Source organism: Anabrus simplex, chromosome 1 (assembly GCF_040414725.1).
Source record: "Anabrus simplex isolate iqAnaSimp1 chromosome 1, ASM4041472v1, whole genome shotgun sequence".
Taxonomy (NCBI): Eukaryota; Metazoa; Arthropoda; class Insecta; order Orthoptera; family Tettigoniidae; genus Anabrus; species Anabrus simplex.
This window is the reverse complement of record NC_090265.1, coordinates 1557077716-1557099669: the sequence shown is the minus strand read 5'-3', so window position 1 is coordinate 1557099669 and position 21954 is coordinate 1557077716. Positions and strand designations below refer to the sequence as shown.

At 38.9% G+C, this 21954-nt stretch overlaps 1 protein-coding gene across 1 annotated transcript in view; it reads left to right on the top strand.

Annotated features, from left to right (window-relative positions):
* The window catches only part of Polr2G (DNA-directed RNA polymerase II subunit Rpb7), a 113978-nt gene that overhangs the window by 6810 nt on the left and 85214 nt on the right, over positions 1-21954 (top strand). The window contains exon 2 of the mRNA XM_067153305.2: positions 11474-11583. Coding sequence (XP_067009406.1) covers positions 11474-11583 — 110 coding nt within the window. The remainder of the gene's footprint in view (positions 1-11473; positions 11584-21954) is intronic.

Below are 21954 nucleotides of genomic sequence, written 5' to 3'. Positions count from 1 at the left end.
TTTATGGCCGGATGCCCTTCCTGACACCAACCCTTTGTGGAGGGATGTATTCACTATTGCATGTTTCTGTGGTGGTTGGTAGTGTGATGCGTTGTCTGACTATGAAGAGGAAATTGTTGGGACAAACACCATGTACCACCTAACCTGAAAGAGTTGTAACAAGAATTATAACAGTTCACGTGAAACACCATATCCATCATCATGACATATAATTTTTAAAATAACATTATCCTTATTCTTAATAATGCAGGAGCTGACAAAGGTCAACACTACTGCATTATTATTTATTTATTTGTTTGTTTGTTTGTTTGTTTGTTTGTTTGTTTGTTTGTTTGTTTGTTTGTTTGTTTGTTTGTTTGTTTGTTTGTTTATTTACAAAGGAAAATAATATTTGTAGCTGAACTGCAAGAAGATCTGTTTGGCTTCCAAAGAAATTTAGGAACATGCTGCAATGAACAGGCAAGAATGTAGAAGGTTATTCTATAACAAAAATACCTCATTTATTATTTGATGGTAATGACATAAAGGTCTTTCATGTTATAACCAGCTGCGTGGATTAATTGAATAGGTACTCATGTCAATAGTGAGTTTGAATATTTTTTGTCACCGTGATATCCTGTGGTACGGGTAAAGAAGCCGATTGTTGGCTGTTTACCTATAGGCAGTCGTAAATCCTCTTATTTGCAGTCCATACTGTGTTCTCCTTTGAAATCAAACAGTTTTTTTTCTAGTTGCTTTACGTCGCACCGACACAGATAGGTCTTATGGCGACGATGGGACAGGAAAGGCCTAGGAATGGGAAGGAAGCGGCCGTGGCCTTAATTAAGGTACAGCCCCAGCATTTGCCTGGTGTGAAAATGGGCAACCATGGAAGATCATCTTCAGGGCTGCCAACAGTGGGGTTCGAACCCACTATCTCCCGGATGCGAGCTCACAGCTGCGCGCTCCTAACCACACGGCCAACTCGCCCGGTCATCAAACAGTAAACCTAAATGTCATCTCCTAGGTCAGGGATGGCAAACCTTTGCTGACTACAGTGTCAGTTAAGGTCTTGTGTATTATTTTTACTGTCTAGTGTGCCATCGGTTATTTTTCTTTAAAGTCATCATGAAATTCCTCATTTGACTTCAATTAGGTATTAGATTGCATAACATATAAATCCATTCGATTGAATGTTTCATGATTGAAAATTACACTTTAAAAACAGGTAAATTTTAAGAATAAGGTACCAGTATATTTTTGCTTTAACCTAATAAAATGTGTACAAAATATGGCCATAAAATTAATCGACATACTTCCTTATTGAAGTGAAATGTTAAAATACGCTTTGTTGTTAGATTTTTTACCTCCTAATTATATGTTAGAAACATTAAAATATGTAGTATGTTGTCCGACGTGCCACAGAATTCGTGTCATAGGTTCGTCATTCCTGTCCTAGGTTGTGTCCTGCTTCAACACTCCATGGCCAAGTCCGTTGCCCTTGTCCCTTTACTCACATGGGTCCAATACTAAAGCTTATTCTTGTGCACATCTTCCTCCAGCATCTTCAGTTCTAACTTAGTCTTTACTTCTCCATTACAAATACTTAACAGGCATTGTTTCTATCTATTTTCACCTCCTCCTCTCTACTTTCATGTCTTATTTCTTGCAATGTATCTTAAGATAACCCGAGCCTACCAGCTTTCTCTCTCATACAGCTCAGATGATGTGAAAATGGACGTATGTAAGGCTAATTTGTCTGTAAACACAACAACAATCAGTCACTACTGATCTGCATTTAGGGCAGTCGCCCAGGCGGCAGATTCCCTATCTGTTGTTTTCCTAGCCTCCTCTTGAATTGTTTCAAAGAAATTGGAAATTTATTGTTGAGCATATCCCTTGGTAAGTTATTCCAGTCTCTTAACTCCCCTTCCTATAAATGAATATTTGTCCCAATTTGTCCTCTTGAATTCCAACTTTATCTTCATATTGTGAGCTTTCCTACTTTTAACGACACCACTCAAACTTATTTGTCTACTAATGTCATTCCACGCCGACTCTTCACTGACAGCTCGAAACATACCACTTATAATACCAATATAATACCAATTATAAATTTTCCAGCTAACTCATTCCTGGTTGCCAGCGTTTCGCCCTAGTATGCTAAGTTGGGCTCATCAGTTGGTAAAATAGCCCACCTACCAAGACGCATGGCTAGTGCATACCGTGGAAGCAAGTAGTTATTTCAATTCCTACACCATAAGGTGTAGGTGGGCCATCAGCCGAACGAGCAGCTCCTCAGCCTTTTTGATCGGAGCAATATAACACAAATTAAATATGCAGAGGAGTATGTTTGTACATACGTAAGGAGAATGGGATATACTGTATAGGTATTCTGGCGCAGAGATCACTGCAACCCCCAAGTGAGCCCACAGAGCACGCCCACATCACACTTGCCATAGTCTCCCCCTGCTAGACCCCGTTTATTGTTCAAAGATAGATACATTGGAGTAAATACGTATATACAAAGGAATAATGTACACAGAAGGCAAGAGTGGTGCCTCTTGTGTGGCACGTTTATAAAAACGAGAAGGAATTAAGTCCGAAGTAAGTCTTTGTGCCACTTCTTAGGCAGAATGAAAGTACTCAAATAAATAAATAAATATATATATATATATATGAGAGATCACAAAAGAATGTTGTTCGTGCCACTTCTTTGGCAGAATGAAAGAACTAAATTAAGAATACATAATAGATCTTCTGTGGCTTGATAAAATGACTCAAAGTTACAGAATAGATCACAAAATTAAATGAATATCTTTCGTGCCACTTCTGGGCACAATGAAATTAAATAGATACAATGGATCATAAAATAGGCATGTTTTGTGCCTCGTCTTGGCCTTAATAAAATGACGCAAAGAAATACACAGAATGGAGTGCAAAAATAAATAAATGTCTTTCGTGCCACTGCTTTGGCACAGTAAAATAACAAGATTAAATATACACTAAATCACAAAATACGAATGTCTTTTGTGTCTCTTCTTTGGCACTAGAATAAAACAGCAAATAAGACAAGATACAATAACAGAGATAGAATCAAAATAAATATGCAATAGGCAATGAGAAGGAAACATATAATACACTGGATGTAACGAAGAACAGAGAAAAGAAGCCTGAGTAGAAACACTGCACTGATTGCACTATCATTTCACACATGGCACTGGTGGTGCCATTACGGCATGCTGATGGAGAAGGCAATATTCCACCGCAACCAGGATCATAGTAAGTCTATTACATATGAAATAATAAATGTAAGGTGGGATGATGCAGTGAGGGGGAGGGGTAGGTGGAAGCTAAGAAGTCGGTGCGGGGAAAAGGTATGAATGCTGAGGGGTACGGAGTGTCTTGGAAAATAGCCGTAGTGAGAGCGGAAAGTGGCAGAACTTCTTCAATAAGGGGATTATGATTACGAATGCCAGTAGTAAGGTATTTGTAGCAGAGGGAATGGATATGTGTGAGGATATTAGGAAAGGTGTAAAAGCGATGAAAATTAGCGGAAAGAGCGTCGAGTTCAAGTTGGTAAGCTATATGTAGTGCATGTCTGTTATATTTAAGTAGTTTTCATTAGTCTAAGGGGTGAGTATCGATCCAGGTCAAGCAAGCATAGGTGATGACGGGGCAAATGAAGGATTTATAGATGTTTATGGTTTGTGGGGGTTTGAGTCCCCGGGTATGTCCAGTGAAGGGTGTGGAATTGGTAACAGCCTTATGGTGGATGGAGGAAAGATGAAGGTTCCATTTAAGGTTATTTTGAAATTTGATGCCGAGGTATGTTAGTTGGTTAGTTTCGAGGAGAGGGGTATTATACATGATTAAATGGACTTTATGGGTTGTGCAACATTTGGAGCGGAAAATCATGAATTGGGTTATGAGAATTAACGGAGAGGTGCCAGGTATTAAGCCAGAGTTCAAGAGTGTTGAGGTATTTTTGAAATTTGGATTGAAGGGAGACACACCAGGAATGTGTTAGCTCGAAAATTTATAATGTCCAATAACGGACCATTTATATTGGTATTATAAATTTACTCGTTCAGAAGAAATATTTCAGGTTCCCTATGGGAATCAACATCTATATCATCTGATGGCCAGGCAGGCATCAAATTTGGTAATGAGACAAATTCTTTCATAGTGCATTGGCACTGCCGGTAGCTCCAAGTAGCCTATGCAGTGGCCTCCATGGTATGCACTGGCCATGTGTCTTGGTAGGTGTGCTATTTACCAACTGATGAGGCCAACTTAACACACTGGGGTGAAAAGCTAGCAACCAGGAATGAGTTAGCTGGAAAATTTATAATGTCCAATAACGGACCATTTATATTGGTATTATAAATTTACTCGTTCAGAAGAAATGTTTCAGGTTCCCTATGGGAATCAACATCTATATCATCTGATGGCCAGGCAGGCATCAATTTTTGGTAATGAGACAAATTCTTTCATAGTGCATTGGCACTGCCGGTAGCTCCAAGTAGCCTATGCAGTGGCCTCCATGGTATGCACTGGCCATGTGTCTTGGTAGGTGTGCTATTTACCAACTGATGAGCCCAACTTAACACACTGGGGTGAAAAGCTAGCAACCAGGAATGAGTTAGCTGGAAAATTTATAATGTCCAATAACGGACCATTTATATTGGTATTATAAATTTACTCGTTCAGAAGAAATATTTCAGGTTCCCTATGGGAATCAACATCTATATCATCTGATGGCCAGGCGGGCATCAAATTTGGTAATGAGACAAATTCTTTCATAGTGCAATGGCACTGCCGGTAGCTCCAAGTAGCCTATACAGTGGCCTCCATGGTATGCACTGGCCATGTGTCTTGGTAGGTGTGCTATTTACCAACTGATGAGCCCAACTTAACACACTGGGGTGAAAAGCTAGCAACCAGGAATGAGTTAGCTGGAAAATTTATAATGTCCAATAACGGACCATTTATATTGGTATTATAAATGTACTCATTCGGGACAAGTATTTCATGTTCCCTATGGGAATCAACATATTTATCATCTGATGGCCAGGCAGGCATCAATTTTGGTAATGGGACAAATTCTCACAGTGTGCATTGGCACTGCTGGTGGCTCCATGTAGCCTATGCAGTGGCCTCCACGGTATGCAGTAGCCATGCGTCTTGGTAAGATGTTTTTTACCAACTGATGAGCCTAACTTAGCACACAGGGGGCAAAACGCTGACAACCAGGAATGAGTTAGCTGGAACATATCACTTAGTCGAGCAGCTCATCTTCTTTCTCCCAAGTCTTCCCAGCCCAAACTTTGCAACATTTTTGTAACACTACTCTTTTGTCGGAAATCACCCGGAACAAATTGATCTGCTTTTCTTTGGATTTTTTCCAGTTCTCGGATAGAGTAATCCTGGTAAGGGTCCCATACATTGGAACCATACTCTATTTGGGGGCCGTATCAGAGACTCGTATGCCCTCTCATCATTACTACAACCCCTAAACACCCTTATAACTATGTCAGAGATCTGTACCCTTTGTTTATAATCCCATTTATGTGATAAACCCAAGGAAGATCTTTCCTTATATTACACCTAGGTACTTATAGTGATCCCCATAAGAAACTTTCACCCCCATCAACACAGTAATTAAAACTGAGAGAACTTTTCCTATTTGTGAAATTCACAACCTGACTTTTAACCCCATTTATCACCATACAATTGCCTGCTGTCCATCTCACAACATTATCAAGGTCATTTTGCAGTTGCTCACAATCTTGTAACTTCTTCTTTGTCGTTTAGGCCTACTGAGGACCACAGGGCTCGTATCTACTCTTGGGTAAAGTTGTTGCTTTCTTCTTCTTCCAATACTCCTTCATTTGCTGACTATGAGCCAGCTTTCTCTCCTCGGTCCACTTAGTTTCTGTAGTCTTCTTACTTGTAAGGGACGTTGGGGAAACTCTTGTGTTGGATGGCTTGACGGAACAGTAGTCGGTCATGAGTTTGTCCCAGTGGGATATCTAGTTGTTCCATATCTGAGTTAACTAACGCGATCCATTTGTTCTTAGAAGCCTTGCCTCTTCCTTTTACTGTGAATATCCTGTTGGTGAGTCTTTTGGAATCCAGGCGGGCCAAGTGTCCATATAAAAGGTCAGGCGCCTTTCCCTTATAGACGTGACGATGTCCTCCTGGTGTTCATACAGTTCATCATTAGGGCAGATTCTGTAAGTGCCTCCTTCCTCTCTGATTGGTCCTAATATCCTCCTCAGGATCTTCCTCTCTTTTAACTCCAGCTTTCTGAGTGGGCCCTTCCTAGCCATTTCAGGGCACTCAGAAGCATACAGAACAGATGGTTTGACAACCGAGTTGTAGTGTCTGAGGTTCTTGGAGAGGCACTTAGATGAATAGATACGACACGAGTGATAAGCCCTTTCAAACTTGGTACATCTGGCATCTATGGCTGGGTTCTCGCTCTGATTCGCAGAGATCCATTCTCCCAAGTACTCAACTGCAGGTACTTTTCGTATGGTAGCGTCTGTGAGAGGAATTGTAGAAGGGGCCTCCTTGATATTGGTCATAAATTCAGTCTTCTGGATGCTGATTTTCAGACCAGTCTTAACTGCTACACAATAAAGACTCTGTAAGTTGTAGGTAGCCTCCTCTATATTGTTTGCCAGTAGAATGAGGTCATCGGCAAAGGCTAGGCACGGGACCATGAGGTTGCCTGTCTTGTACCCAAGCTTCAGTCCAGCTCCCGGTGGTAGCATCGTTCTCCATTCTCTAATGATCTTTTCCAGGACACAGTTGAAGAGAATGCAGGAGAGACCATCACCCTGTCTAACTCCTGTTCTGATTGGAAAGCTTTCAGATAGTTCACCTCTGAACCTGACCTTGGACGTCATGTTCCTCAGAGTGGCTTGAACCAATCCCATCTTCCCATCCAGACCAAGTTCCCATAGTATGGAGAAAAGGGTGTCTGTCCACAGAGTCATAAGCTTTCTGAAAATCTACTAGGACCACCACCCAGGGATGTCCACCTCAGCTTTTGTAATTGAGAACTCTCTTAAGATTGTGTATCTGTTCTGGACAAGATCTAGTCTTACGGAAACCAGCTTGGTATTCACCTAACTGTGAGTCTAGCTGTGTGGTGACTCTATTGAGCAGGGCTACAGAGAGGATCTTGTAGGTAATTTGTAACAAGGAAATACCTCTATAATTTTTGAGGTCTGTCTTACTTCCCTTCTTGTGGAGGGGATGAATCACGGCAGACGTCCATCCTTCAGGTAGGGACTCTGTTGTCCATATGTCCTTTATGATTTGATGGATGCTCTGCAAAGACTGGTCATCTGCATGTTTCCACATCTCGGCAACTATGCCGTCTTCACCTCAAGCCTTGTTGTTCTTCAGACCAGCGATGATGTTCTTTATCTCTTCTCTCATAGGTGGTTGAGAATCAGGGTTCCTGTGTGAAGGCTCATGGAAAATAAGCTTTTCTTTAGGTTCCTCTGTGTTTAGTAGCTTCTTAAAATAATCTGCAAGAGTTTTGGTGCAGTCTTTATTGTTCAGTTGAAGTTTTCCATCTAGCCCGTGGAGGATGAGGGTAGGAGCTGTGTACTGGGTTGTTTGCTTCTTAAGTCCTTTGTACAGGTCTCTTGAGTTGTTTCTCTGAAAATTATTTTCAGCCTGTTGCATTAGGCTCCTGAGGTAATTTCTCTTGGCACTGCGGATGGTGTTAGCTGTAGGTTTTCTTTGCATGAGGAAGGCTTCATAATTGGCTTCAATTTTATGTTGGTTCCACCTAGTCCAGGCTTTACACCTTTCTTCTATAACCTCATCACACTTTGAACTCCACCATGGGTGTTTGTTTTTGGTTGATGAGGCAGGGATAGTTTCTTGAGCATCGTCTAGCAAGGCCTTTTGTAAGGCAGGCCATCCTTCTTTCTCTGTATTCTTCCTGAGGGTATCCTGAAAATCACAATCCTCATAGTGCAGTTGTAGAGTGTTGAACCTGGGTATCTTACGACTACTTTGGAGAGTTGGTGTTTTTCTAAAGGGTTGCATATTAATCTTGACAAGTGAAAGGTAGTGATCAGAATCTATGTTGGCTCCTCGTAATACCTTGACGTTCTGTATGTCAATATGATGTTGCCGTGCTATAACTGGTCTAACTGGAATTCACCAAGCATAGGATTTGGACTCCTCCAGGTTTTGGCCTTTCTAGGTAGACGTTTGAAGGCTGTTGATTTCAGGACGAAGTTGTACTTGTCACAGAGTTCAATGAGACGTTCTCCATTTCTGTTTGTTCTCTTAAGGGCTGGATAATGGCCTACTATCTTCCGGTACTTCCACTCCTTACCGACTTGTGCATTGAAGTCTCCCATGAGTATGATGGAATGGTGGGAAGGGATCTTATCTAGAGTTTCTTCTAAGGTGGCCCAGCATTGTTCTACATTTTCCAGGTTTGAACGGTTTGTGTCATTCGTGGGTGAGTGGAAATTTACGATTGTGTATGCTCTATTACGAGACCTGAAGGATAACAAGGAGGTCCTTCCGTTAGGTGAAGTGAAATCTAAAATATGGTCAACCATCTTGTGGTGTACCGCAAACCCAGTACCAAATTGTGGAAGTGTCTTGATAACTCTTTCACCAGGTTTTCCCTTGTAGATTCTGTACACTCCGGACTCTATTGTATCCTCGTCGGTAAACCGAGTCTCTTGTAGCACTGCTATCATAACCTTGTACTTTTCCAGCACCATCAAGCGTTTGTTTGAGCTTACCTACCTTCAGTAGGGAATTAATACCGACTAAGATGGTTTGGGCACATAAAGCGAATGAGCGACGAAAGAATGCCAAAACAGGTGATGGAAATGCAAATCCAAGGAAGGAGAGGCTGTGGACGACCACGATTGAGATGGAAGGATACCATCCAACGCAGCATTATAGAAAGAAACCTGGACTGGGACACAGTGTTGGAGGAGGAGTGGTGGAAAGACCGAAGACAGTGGAGAGGAACCATATTTGCCCCTACCCGGCTACAGCTGGATAAAGGGAAATGATGATGATGATGATGATGATGATGTACCGTAGCAAAGTACTCGATGTTTCTCTTTATTGTCATTTAGCAGAATTAGATAGAAGTGGGAAGCATGAAGGTGAAGGTTCCCCAGAATCCGATGACCTGCTTGCCCCAGACTGTGTGGGGTTGGATTGTTTACCACCTGGGGTACATTTCTGAATATTCTTTGTCTCCATGTTTCGAGTATTACGAGAGTCGTAATAGTGGTTACCGGTACCTAAAAGGTAACGGGTTTTTAACTATCAAGGTTGTAAGCCTTGAAGCTTTGAATCTTGTAACTTATTTATTACTCTATACAGAATAAAATCATCCATAGAAGCCTTATCTCTGATTCCACTTCTTTACTCATATCATTGTATTATATATATAAGAAAACATAAAGGTCCAATAATACTGCCTTCAGGAATTCCCCTCTGTCTTCTTACAGAATGCTGTTGATTGCAGCTGCAAACTCACTGTATTAGTTTTTGTACACTTTGACTAGCTTACCTTCAGGCTACTGATACTGTAAAGCAAGCTTGCTATCACATATCTGAAGTGTGGAAGATACTTGGATAATGAGGAGCCATAATCCTCTCTTCAGTCTCTTCTTCAGTCGTATCTTTGTTGAGGACTGCTTATTTTCTGCCTCTGTCTGGGAGACCAGTACAGCCTCCCCCATTTGGAAGGCGAATGCTACAACTATCAGCCAATCTGGCTGCTGTACCACATAATGATCATTTCTTTGACAGTTGCTTACACAGCATTGTACAGGTTTCCCAAAACCAGTGTGGATTCTTTAAAGGGGCTCGGCACAGCTGGTGCAATTCCTGCCGTCCGTCTGTTTATTGAGAAACATCTAGCATTCCTTGCTCTCAAGAAGACTTTTGACAGGGTACCATAGAAGCTCGTTCGGAAAGTACTTTGTGAACATGATGTTCTGGTAGCAGGTGTAATCTGTTATCAAATGTTTTCTTCTTCAGATAATTTTCTAATTTTATTTATCCTAAATTAGTTATGACAGACTGAAAAACATCACAGTTATACAGTGCCCAGATCTTTTACTGCAAAATGTTAAGTATGTTGGAGTCCGTCAAGGATTAGCATTCTTTTCATCTAGTGCATGGATACAGTGACAGCTGATATCCAGACACCTCACTCGTGGATAGTCTTATAATCTGATTAGTGTTTCTTGCTAATCGAACATGTCAAACTTTAGAAGATAGCACTTTAAGCTGGAAAGACTGTCTATGTGAGAATGGCTTATGATAGAACATCGACAAAACTGAATATTTACAATGAGGCATACAAACTGATTGTATCAGCATAGAAGGTCATCATCTTGTCAAGGCTGCAAAATTTAAATACCTTGATTCACTTATCACTTAAGATGGAGAGTCATTTCTAGACACCTAAGCATAGTTAATGCTGCGTAACTGAAATGGTGCCAAGTCTCCGAAGTGCTAATCTGATAAAAAAGAACCTAACCACCGGAAAGTGAAAGTACACAAGTTCTTGATTTGCCCAGTAGTCCTATATGGTTCAGAATGCTGGCCACATCCACCAAGTGTGAGCAGACTCTCCATGTAATGGGGATGAAAAGTGATGACATGGAGTGACAAGATTTTGTAATGAAAATCCCCAGCCTGTTTCCAGTCATTCGACTGGGTCAGGAATGGAATGAATGAAGCCCCCATCTAGCGGCGAGGATAGGATATGTGCCAGCTGCCGAAGCCTGTCGCACTTCTCTGGGGCAATGATAAATGACTCACAGATGAAATGAAATGTTAATGGAGAGTGTTGCTGGAATAAAAGATGACAGGGAAAACAGGAGTACCCGGAGAAAAACCTGTCCCACCTCCGCTTTTTCCAGCACGGTATCCAGTGGTGAGAGGCTACCGCCTAAGCCACGGAGGCTAAGATTTTGTAATAATGGTGTAAATGTTATTGGTTTTTATGTCCCACTAACTGCTTCTACAGTTTTCGGAGATATTAAAATCAGTTGTACCTTGCTGTGAACAAACTTGAAAATTGAGATTGTGGGTCAGACATACTTTCTCTGGCCCACTGAGGTAACTATTGTACTATGTGTAAATCTAATGCATAAGAATAAAGTCTTTTGTTCATTAAACCTGACTCTGGACAATAATGTTTATTGTTGTCATCTTTGTTATGATCGTCATTTTCACAATTCTTCCCCAGTTGAGTGAGGCTTAGTCTATTTGCCTATTACCAGTGGATTCTAAAACTTAATACATGCCATTCTACTGTTCTTTGGCTTACATTTGATAACTATTTACCAGCTTTTATAAGTGAGTAAAGGAACTGGTAAGACACAATTTTATACAGTAGACTGGTAAATTTTACTGTTTGTTTTTTCCTTATGTTTATCTTGTATTAATTATTTTTTAACTTCTCTTTAAGATATCTTTGGAACATGAAATACTACTTCATCCTCGTTACTTTGGCCCACAGTTGCTGGAAACTGTGAAACAAAAGCTCTACACTGAAGTAGAGGGAACTTGCACAGGGAAGTAAGTATGTAGTGATATCTTGTTCTATATTATTCAAAGATTTTACCACCTGTCATAGCCATGATGGTCACATTCATGCCAAGTTAAGCACTTCTCTTTTTATGCAAGAGTTCAATACAGGGCTACCACACAGTGGTAGAAAGTAAAAAAATTGAAAATGTAACTTTAAAAAATCAAACCAAAAGGCATACATTGCATTTTTTTAAATAAAACGTCTTCCACATCACCACTTTTATCCATTTAATCCACCTACTTGTCCTTTTTAAAAAAAAAATCAAATACTTACTACTACTGTAATACAGCTACAACAAATCACTATAATATTATAAAAATTGTGTAAAATAACTGAACAGTTAACAATTAACCATTACATTGTTATTTTTTCTGGAACGGTTCATAATATGACATTCCAATTATTTTAATAAAACGGCCTCCACATCACCCCTTTTAACCATTTGATCCACTCACTTGTCTTAATTTTAAAAAATTGGAATTACTTACTACACTACTACCATAAAACAGTGATAAAAAATGACTGTAATACAGTGAAACCGCTCTAAGTTGGACACCTATGGTTCGTTAAAAATGTATCCAATCTACATGGTGGGTGTACAGTAATTCAAAAGTACACTCACAGTGCAGGAAGGGAAAAGCCCTGAACTAATGTGTACATAATAAAAGCAATGGATCTTTGAGTTTGATTTATACAACTTCCCTCGTGAGGAGGCTGCCACAAGGACAAAGTATGTCGACTACATAATATTTTGTCTTCTAAGTTATTGGTGAGTTTGCTAGTGGGCCAGATAGAAATAACAATCACAAGGCTCAGGAATAAACTTGGAAAGTAGCATGATGCATGGTTCTTCAAATGTTGTATAGAGGATTGTGGAGTATAGTTATTAAACCTCATATTGCGATAGCGATGTCATGATTGTATTTAGTTTTCTATGATCTTGAAAAGGCCGTTGATTCAGTACCAAGATCTGCTATGTGGAAAATAGTGAGACATTTTGGATGTCCTGAATGTTATGGGGAATTGGTTCAAGCTCTTTATGATTGCATGTCTGGACAGGTTCTTCATGGTAACTCAGTATCAGATTTGTGCCCAGTCACTCATGAGTTGATACAAGGCTGTGTGCTTGCTCCTATACTCGTTGTACTGTACATGGCTGCCGTGCTGCATGAATCATCTGCAAACAACTTAGGCAGGGAGATTAAATTTAGTTTTGATGGAGGCATTTTCAATCTGGCAAGATTTCGCTCACAAAGACATACTCTGGTTATTGCCCGGGTGACAGAACTGCAGTATGCCGATGACAACGCATCTCTTGCTTTAACACCTGCAGAACTACAACAGTCAGTCAACTGCTTTAAAACTGCATGTGATCGCTTTGGTCTTGCCAATAATGTGAAAAAACAAAGGTACTTGCACAACCTGCCCCAGGATTAACTCTTCCTGAGTTCGTTATCTCCATCTTAAACACAACACAGGAGCAGATTGATCACTTTTCATATCTTGGATGTTCATAAAATAATTGGGGCTGTTCATGTAGCATTCGGACGGTTAATGCAGAGTCTTCACGAATTACGACCTAAAACTGCGTACCAAACTCATGGCGTACAAAGCTGTTGTCATTTCCACGCTTCTGTATGGCTGTGAAACTTGGACACACTATTGCTGTGATATCAAAAAGCTTGAGTGCTTCTATCAACAAAAAATGAGATACATCTTGATTGTTAAGTGGGAGGATTATGTGACCAACACTGCAATTCTCAACAACCGCAGGTAGATAGCATTGAGGCAACAATCATCACTCGTCAGCTGAGATGTTTAGGCCATGTTCACCGCATGAGTAATACCAGGCTTCCTCGCCAAATTCTTTATGGTGAACTTTGCTTTGGCAGTAGACCTCGTGGAGCCCCTCTAAGTGTTTTAAGGACCAGCTGAAACACATCATGAAGACAACTGGTATAAATATAGACACATAGGAAGAATGTGCTGTGGACCGTTCACTCTGGCGGAACACTGCATCCACTGCTGTCAATTTGTTCAAAAGATAACGCCGCAGATATCAAGAGGACAAGCAATCAATCACTACTGATCTGCATTGAGGGCAGTCGCCCAGGTGGCAGATTACCTGTCTGTTGTTTTCCTAGCCTTTTCTTAAATTAATTTCTCAGTACCTCCCTGTGAGGACAGGTACCCAGGACATGGGCAAGAGTTTCATACACAGTACAGTACACTTAATTTCATGCCTACTAACATTTAAAAAAAGAGGGATGCGGTATTGTCATGTTTTATTTTGCCTGTTTTACTATACTGTTTAGCGAAAAATCAGTCACAGTGTTTTATTTTTCCAGTTTTGTACGTGCTCATTCTGTTTACATTTTTATTTACCGTTTTCCACCGATCATACCTAGTTTTTAACCACTTAGTTGAGCAGCTGGTCTCCTTTCTCCCAAGTCTTCCCAGCCCAAACTTTGCAACATTTTCGTAATTTCTTTTGTCAGAAATCACCCAGAACAAATTGAGCTGCTTTTCTTTGGATTTTTTCCAGTTCTTGAATCAAGTAATCCTGTTGAGGGTCACATACACTGGAATCATACTCTAGTTGGGGTCTTACCAGAGACTTATATGCCCTCTCCTTTACATCCTTACTACAACTCCTAAACACCCTCATAACCATGTGTAGAGATCTGAACCCTTTATTAACAATCATATTTATGTGATCGTCCCAATGAAGATCTTTCCTTATATTAACACCTAGGTACTTAAAATGACCCCCAAAAGGAACTTTCACCCCATTATCACAGTAATTAAAACTGAGAGGACTTTTCCTATTTGTTGTTACAAGTGAAATATGTAATGTGAGTGGAATGTGTTTTTTTTGAAGTCTTTGTTTGTAAAATAGTAGAATTCTGTCTATAGTTCCTGGAAAGATCCAGAAAGTTACATAACTTTTGTACAGGGTGTGTTACTTTGTTGGTATGTATTCTAGAAAGTGTGTTCTGTCTATTCTGGAAAAATACGACTTTCTCGATCATGCGTATTCTAGAATGTTAGTCAAAGTTCGCGATCGAAAGTAAGTTTGTGATTGGTGAGTCTAGGTGGTGATAGGGAACACGTGCACACTGATTGGTTGCCTCCAAGGCCAGTAATTCCTATATATAGTGAGCGAGGCAGTGTTCGAATGAATTCTGTATCCTGAATTCTGTCGGTCTCGGTTTATCTGTCTGCGAGCAGCCTATCTGGTTGACGTCCCCCGGCTTTGGGGATGGCACTCTGCTCGGGTAAGCACTCTTGAATTCCGTTCCTGCTAAAATTTCCGTAATGTTCCGATTTGCTTTTCATACAGGAGTCTGCCCTAACCTCGCCTAGATTCACCAAATTAGTTACTTATGACGCCTTAGTTTTTCTGCTGGACTTACCTGTTCATTTCCGAGGCATTCCCGTTTTGTTTCACTAAAATATGTATATTGTAGTTTAATAGTATTTCCCTTGGGGTTTGCCTCTGATAGTTCTGTATCACTTTAGGTACGCTAGATTTTGGATAACCTGTAAATTGCATTGTACTACTGCATTGGTAACTAGATGTACAGTTGATTTGTAATTTGAATTTACACTGCTACGAATAAACTATGTATATCACTGAACTTATAGCTCATAACTTGGAATGTATTTGTAGAATTATCTTGTAAATAATATTTTTAAAAACTAAGGATCACGGTGATTCATTTCGGAATCCGCTATCTAAGCCATGTCCATGCCTTTGGTAGGTTCCCAGCCCTTCCATCTTCCCGTTTTGTCGTTCACTAGTTGGCCCTACTGATAGTTACGTACTTGTTTTGTTGGAGATCCGCGTAATGCTAGCTACTGTTTTTCCGAGTGTTTTCTTATATTGTGTATTGTACTCTTACCTTCCCCTTTTAACTGTGTTTGTGCCTTGTTTGGTGTTACCACTGTAGTAGAGGTAACATTTGTGAAACTCACAACCTGACTTTTAACCCCATTTATCACCATACCATTGCCTATTGTCCACCTCACAACATTATCGAGTTTATGCTGCAGTTGCTCACAATCTTGTAACTTATTTAGTACTCTGTACAGAATAACATCATCTGCAAACAGCCTTATCTCTGATTCCACTTCTTTACACATATCATTGATTTATATATATATATATATATATATATATATATAAGAAAACATAAAGGTCCAATAATACTGCCTTGAGGAATTCCCCTCTTAATTATTACGGGGTCAGATAAAGCTTCGTCTACTCTAATTCTCTGAGTTCTGTTTTCCAGAAATATAGCCACCCATGTGGTCACTCTTTTTTCTAGTCCAATTGTACTCATTTTTGCCAGTAGTCTCCCATAATCTACCTTATCAAATGCCTTGGATAGGTCAATCGCAATACAGTCCATTTGACCTCCTGAATCCAGGATATCTGCTATGTCTTGCTGGAATCCTACAAGTTGAGCTTCAGTGGAATAACCTTTCCTAACCCAAACTGCTTTCTGTCAAACCAGTTATTAATTTTGCAAACATGTCTAATATAATCAGAAAGAATGCTATCCCAAAGCTTACATGCAATGCATGTCAAAGTGACTGGCCTGTAATTTTCAGCTTTATGTCTATCATCCTTTTCTTTATGCACAGGGGCTAGTATAGCAACTCTCCGTTCATAAGTACTTCAGATATGGTAGACTATCTCAACCCATTGCCTTTAGTATATCCCCAGAAATCGTATCAATTCCAGCCGCTTTTCTAGTTTTCAACTTTTGTATCTTACTGTAAATGTCATTGTTATCATAGGTAAATTTTTATACTTCTTTAGTATTAATCACCACCTCTATCTGGACATTATCCTTGTAACCAACAATTTTCACATACTGCTGATTGAATACTTCTGCGTCGGGCTGAGTGGCTCAGACGGTTAAGGTGCTGGCCTTCTAACCCCGACTTGGCAGGTTCGATCCTGGCTCAGTCCAGTGGTATTTGAAGGTGCTCAAATACGACAGCCCCGTGTCGGTAGATTTACTGGCACATAAAAGAACTCCTGCAGGACTAAATTCTGGCACCTCGGCGTCTCCGAAGACCTTAAAAAGTAGTTAGTGGGACGTAAAACAAATAACATTATTATTATGAATACTTCTGCCTTTTGAAGATCCTTGCATACACACTCCCCTTGTTCATTAATGATTCCTGGAATGTCCTTCATTGAACCTGTTTCTGCCTCAAAATACCTATACATACTCTTCCATTTTTCACTAAAATTTGTATGACCACCAGTTATGCTTGCCATCATGTTATCCTTAGCTGACTTCTTTGCTAGATTAAATTTCCTAGTAAGTTCCTTCAATTTCTCCTTACTTCCATAACCATTTCTAACTCTATTTCTTTCCAGTCTGCACCTCCTTAGTCTTTTTACTTCTCTGTTATAATATAGTGGATCCTTACCACCTTCAAAGGAACAGACCTATTTTCACATTCCTCAACTATTGCTTTAACTACCTCATGCTTTTTTTATCAGCCATATGGTACTGCCTAATAGTCCTAATTTCAATACCTTCCTTTCTTTCACTTTATTTTTAACTACGACAAAAACAGCTTCGTGATCACTAATACCATCTATTACTTTGGTTTCTCTATAGAGCTCATCTGGTTTTACCAGCACCACATCCAAAATATTCTTCCCTCTAGTTGGTTCCATCACTTTCTGAATCAGCTGCTCGAGTTACAGTCGGAGACAAGAAATTTAGGGATTGTGCCTCGAGCTCCAATTATTATTTGTCTTCCAACACATTATCGAAATCACTAAAAACTCCAATGTTCTGCAATTCACTGCAATGGACATCTCAAATCCTCAGTTAACACAGTTCAAAATTATTTTTTTAGACACTTCCATCCAAGCACCATGGATCCAGCAACTTACATCAAGGACCATGTACATTTGACTGCATTGTTTCACTTATCAGCCAAATTACAGGAAGATTCTCTTTCTTAACATTATTGTTTTTAAATGCTCTTGGACAGGCAGCATTTCCAATGGCAATGTTAAAATTGCTTGCACTAAACCATTACAAAATAGGAAAACAAAATAGTTTTGTACCTGTCCAAACTGTTGTTTAATGGCTGTCAAATGTCCAGAGTCGACGGGTGTCCAATGTTCAGAGGATTTTTAACTTGTAAATGTATAACAAATTAAATTAAATGGTGCATTCAATATATGATCAATCAAAGGGGGTGTCCAAGTTATAGGGGTGTCGAAAGTGTGATGGGTTTCACTGTATTATTATATATTAAACATTTACAATCAACCACTGAGGTTTTTTTTCCCTGGAAAAAGTTTATAAAAAGATGAGACTTCTTATCTAAGTAACTCTGCATATGTTCTGCTTGCTTATGTAAGAGTTTTTCCTCTTATTTTAAATCTACCATTCCTTGAAGCATTGCCCGAACAACTTTTGCCTTTTCAAGATCATTTGTTTCCACTGCTTCCTTTTTACCGAGCAAGTGGCTGTGGGGTTTTGGGTCACATAGGTATCACCTTCCATTTGGGAGATGGTGTGTTTGAACCCCACTGTCAGCAGCCCTGAAGATTGTTTTCTGTTGTTTCTCATGCTCACACCAGGCAAATGCCATGGTCGCTTCCTTCCACTTCTACCAACCCTTTCCTAGCCCATCATCGCTGTAAGTTCTCGCTGTGTTGGTACGACCTAAAGCAAATTGTAATAAATAACTTCAATTATGCTTCTTCAGAAAGCTTGTCACTAATTTCTGTTTTGTCACACTCTGTCTGTCTCTGTCTCTCTTAAAATCTTTTTAAGTTCTTCAATATTTAATTAGCATCTCTTCTTTTCTAATTCACTTTCTTTTTCTGTTTTGTTACTTTCTTCTTCAAGTTTATTTGGTGCACAATTTTTTTTCCTTTTCTATACAAGCAATGTAGGAAGAATGAGCAGATTTTGTCATTGTTGGTAGTTTCCTTGTGATTGAGATTACTTCTAGTTTGTTTTTATGGTTTTTTAAAGCATCTTAAGTATTCATTCTTGCATTTAACATTTGTATTGACATGGGTGCTTTGTTATTGGTCAAAATTTAACCTGATTGAAAGAAACCTCTTTACACCTGCACTTCTGTGGGATAGAGTAGTTGCCTCAGAGGATCAATAGTAGAATGTCGGCCTCTGGATCCCAAGATTGCACATTCAAATTTGTCTGAGGTATATGGATTTTTGAAGGGAGGAATAAAGTTCATTCGACGCTCTATGTCATATGATGTTACCATCTAAAAGATCTCTGGTGACACATTTGGTCATAAGGTTTAATGTATGGCTCAGCCTTGAGAAAATCGTATAAAAGATGTCTGAAGATGCTTGATACAGTGAGCGAAACATGTCTATTATAATGTCCCTTTAGAGACAATGAACATTTTATGTACTGAATTGAGTGGATAATAAAAATAAGAATTGTAAATACTAGTACTAAGTTCAGTACGGGTAAAAACATGAAATTGGTCTTGTGCAATATGTTAGCCAAGCAGGCAGAAAGTAAAATAAATATATAAATCTTACGGTCAAAGTCAGTAAAATTACCAAAGATTCTACAAGAATGTCAGAAATACCATCTAATTCCCTAAGTTTTTGAGATCAACTCAAAGAAGTAACATATCAAGTCCAAGGTCATATGACATCCAAAACAAAATCAATAAGATATGGCTAAAAAATGAAATAAAAGAATTATATAGGAAAAAAATCCCTATTAAACTTGCAGCTGTATAAGGTACACTTAAATGTTGCTCACTAGAATGGAATTCCATCCAACAGCACACTAACAAGAACCTTGTCAACATCTTAGAAAAAATAAAAATATGCTAGTAAACAAGCTAGAACAACTAAAAGAAACAAATAATAGGTCAAATAAACATGTAATCAAAAAAGAAAAAGAACTAATTTCACCAATATTCAACAATCCCAACATAATTTATCAAACACTAAATTTTCTGATCAAGAAATGAATATATTGAACAAAGGAGCGAAGTTTAATTGGTCCAACCCATACACAACAGAAGACCTAACAAATACAATAGCAGAAACGGAATTTAATATAGGGAAACTGCCGATAGGAACACAGAACGATGTTAAATTTGAAATAAAAAAGAAACTCCCAAATTGAATAAAAGAAATGAAAAAAGATTCTAATCAGAGCCTATCAAAGCAAGTGAAGAATTTAAAAACCAAAATAAAAGTTAATAACGTGATTGTCACTAAGACAGATAAAAGCGAAACAGTAGTTCTTGTAAATAAAGACGACTACATTAAGACAATCTAAGAATTTTTCTCGGACAATTCATATACCGTTGTGAACAAGGACTCAACTCCAGAATACAAAGAAATTTAAAATCTATCCTTAAAAATTATAATTTTTTATTCAAAAGAACAAGAACAACAGAAACTGATAAACATGAACCCGAAAATACCAAAGGCAAAAGCTCATACACAAAAACAACATACCCATTCGACCAATCGTAAATAGCATGAATAGCCCCACATATAACACATCAAAATTTATACACAAGTTCCTAAAAAACAAAGATTCAATAATACTTCTTAAGTAAAAAATTCATAGAATTCTGTGAAAAATTAAAAAAGTTCAACCTGCAACCCCATCACAAAATTATTTCCTTTGATATCACTAACATGTACTCTAACATACCTACTAACGAAACAGTCAAAATAATTGAATCCAATGTATCCAAACACAGCAATCTAAGTAAATTAGAAATAGACAAATTTATTAAATTACTTAAATTTGTATTGAACAACTACTATTTCTCCTTCAATAACAACATCTATCACCAATTAAGCTTGGCTATGGGGGATATTAGCTGATATCTATATGGATAACTTGGAGGAATCTAAAATTAAACCAAATAGAGGACTGTGCCTTTGGTTGAGGTATGTAGACCACATGTTCGTGATAATAGACCACCGAAAAAATAATAGTACAAAAATTCTAGAATTCTTAAACAAGGTAGATAGTCACATAAAATTCACGAAAGAACATGAAAACAAAATAGAGACAATCGAATCATTAACAAAGTAAAATTTAAACTGGCCACTAATCTTACTCCAGAGAAGACTAAAAAGAATCAAAATATGCTACTTTCACCTACACTAATCCTGCAGTTCACCAAATTACAAATTCCTTGAAAAAAAAGAGATCTACAAATAGCATTTAGGACAAATAACACTTCTTTTTTTAATCATAATACAGTTAATGTAAATAAAGATGAATATCAGGGATCTGGAATATAGGGGGAACTTGGGATACTTGACCCAGGTACCACTTTTTTATTTTTAGGAATTTTTTAATGGTGTAAACAAATTATTGAATAACGTAATTAGGTTTTGTAATCATATGCCAATTATATTCAGTTGTAATATCAAGAAAGTTTACATTCTAAATGTCCACTAAAATTGCTCACAGTCTGGGTAAAACCAAGGACAAATTGTCCCCACTTTTACATCCTGGGGTATATGAAATTCCCTGTACTTGAGGTAAGGTATACATCGGCCAAACATGCCGGTCCATTGGTACCCGTATCAAGGAACATGAACGTAATATTCGCCTCAACCAGCCAGACAAACCAGCCGTAGTTGAGCACACTCTATCGTCAGGTCATGATGTCATGTTCCAAGATGCTCGAGCTCTTACCCACACTAGACGCTGCAGGTCCAGGATTATACGGGAAGCTGTGGAAATACGTAGAAATCCTAACAATTTCAACAGACACACTGGCTATCAATTAAGTAATACCTGGTTGTCAGCCATTAAGGATTTACATAGGTTGTTCCCTTCCCTGTCCCTTCACTATTGTTATTTCGTCTCTGTTTTTTCCAAATTCGTACGTTCCTCATCGCCAGATGTTCCATTCCAGGCTTGTGTCTGTCATACACCTGTCAATGTCATATGTTACGTACACATGTTATGTGACTCTCCTAGACTGATTCTGAGGGTTCCGTCAGCTTTCGCTTTGAACGCTAGCGCTGTACCGCATCCAGGGAGTCATTTGGTGATGAATGAATGTACCATTTTCACTTCTGTTACGTCTAAATTCAAAAGCTCATTGTTTAAGAAGCCTTTCTCGTGGACAGTTGAGATTTTCTTCTGATAACACAGGCCACAGTTCTGTGCGAAACATAAAGAATTTTACCTTATTTTCTTGACACGGCATGAGCCCAAAAGCCTATATCATGTCCAAAGAAGACTGTACACATGATATTCAGAAAAGGCAGAAGAATTCCATCGTCAACCATGATCATGTACAAGAACAAAGCACTAACCAAAGTAAACGCATTCAAA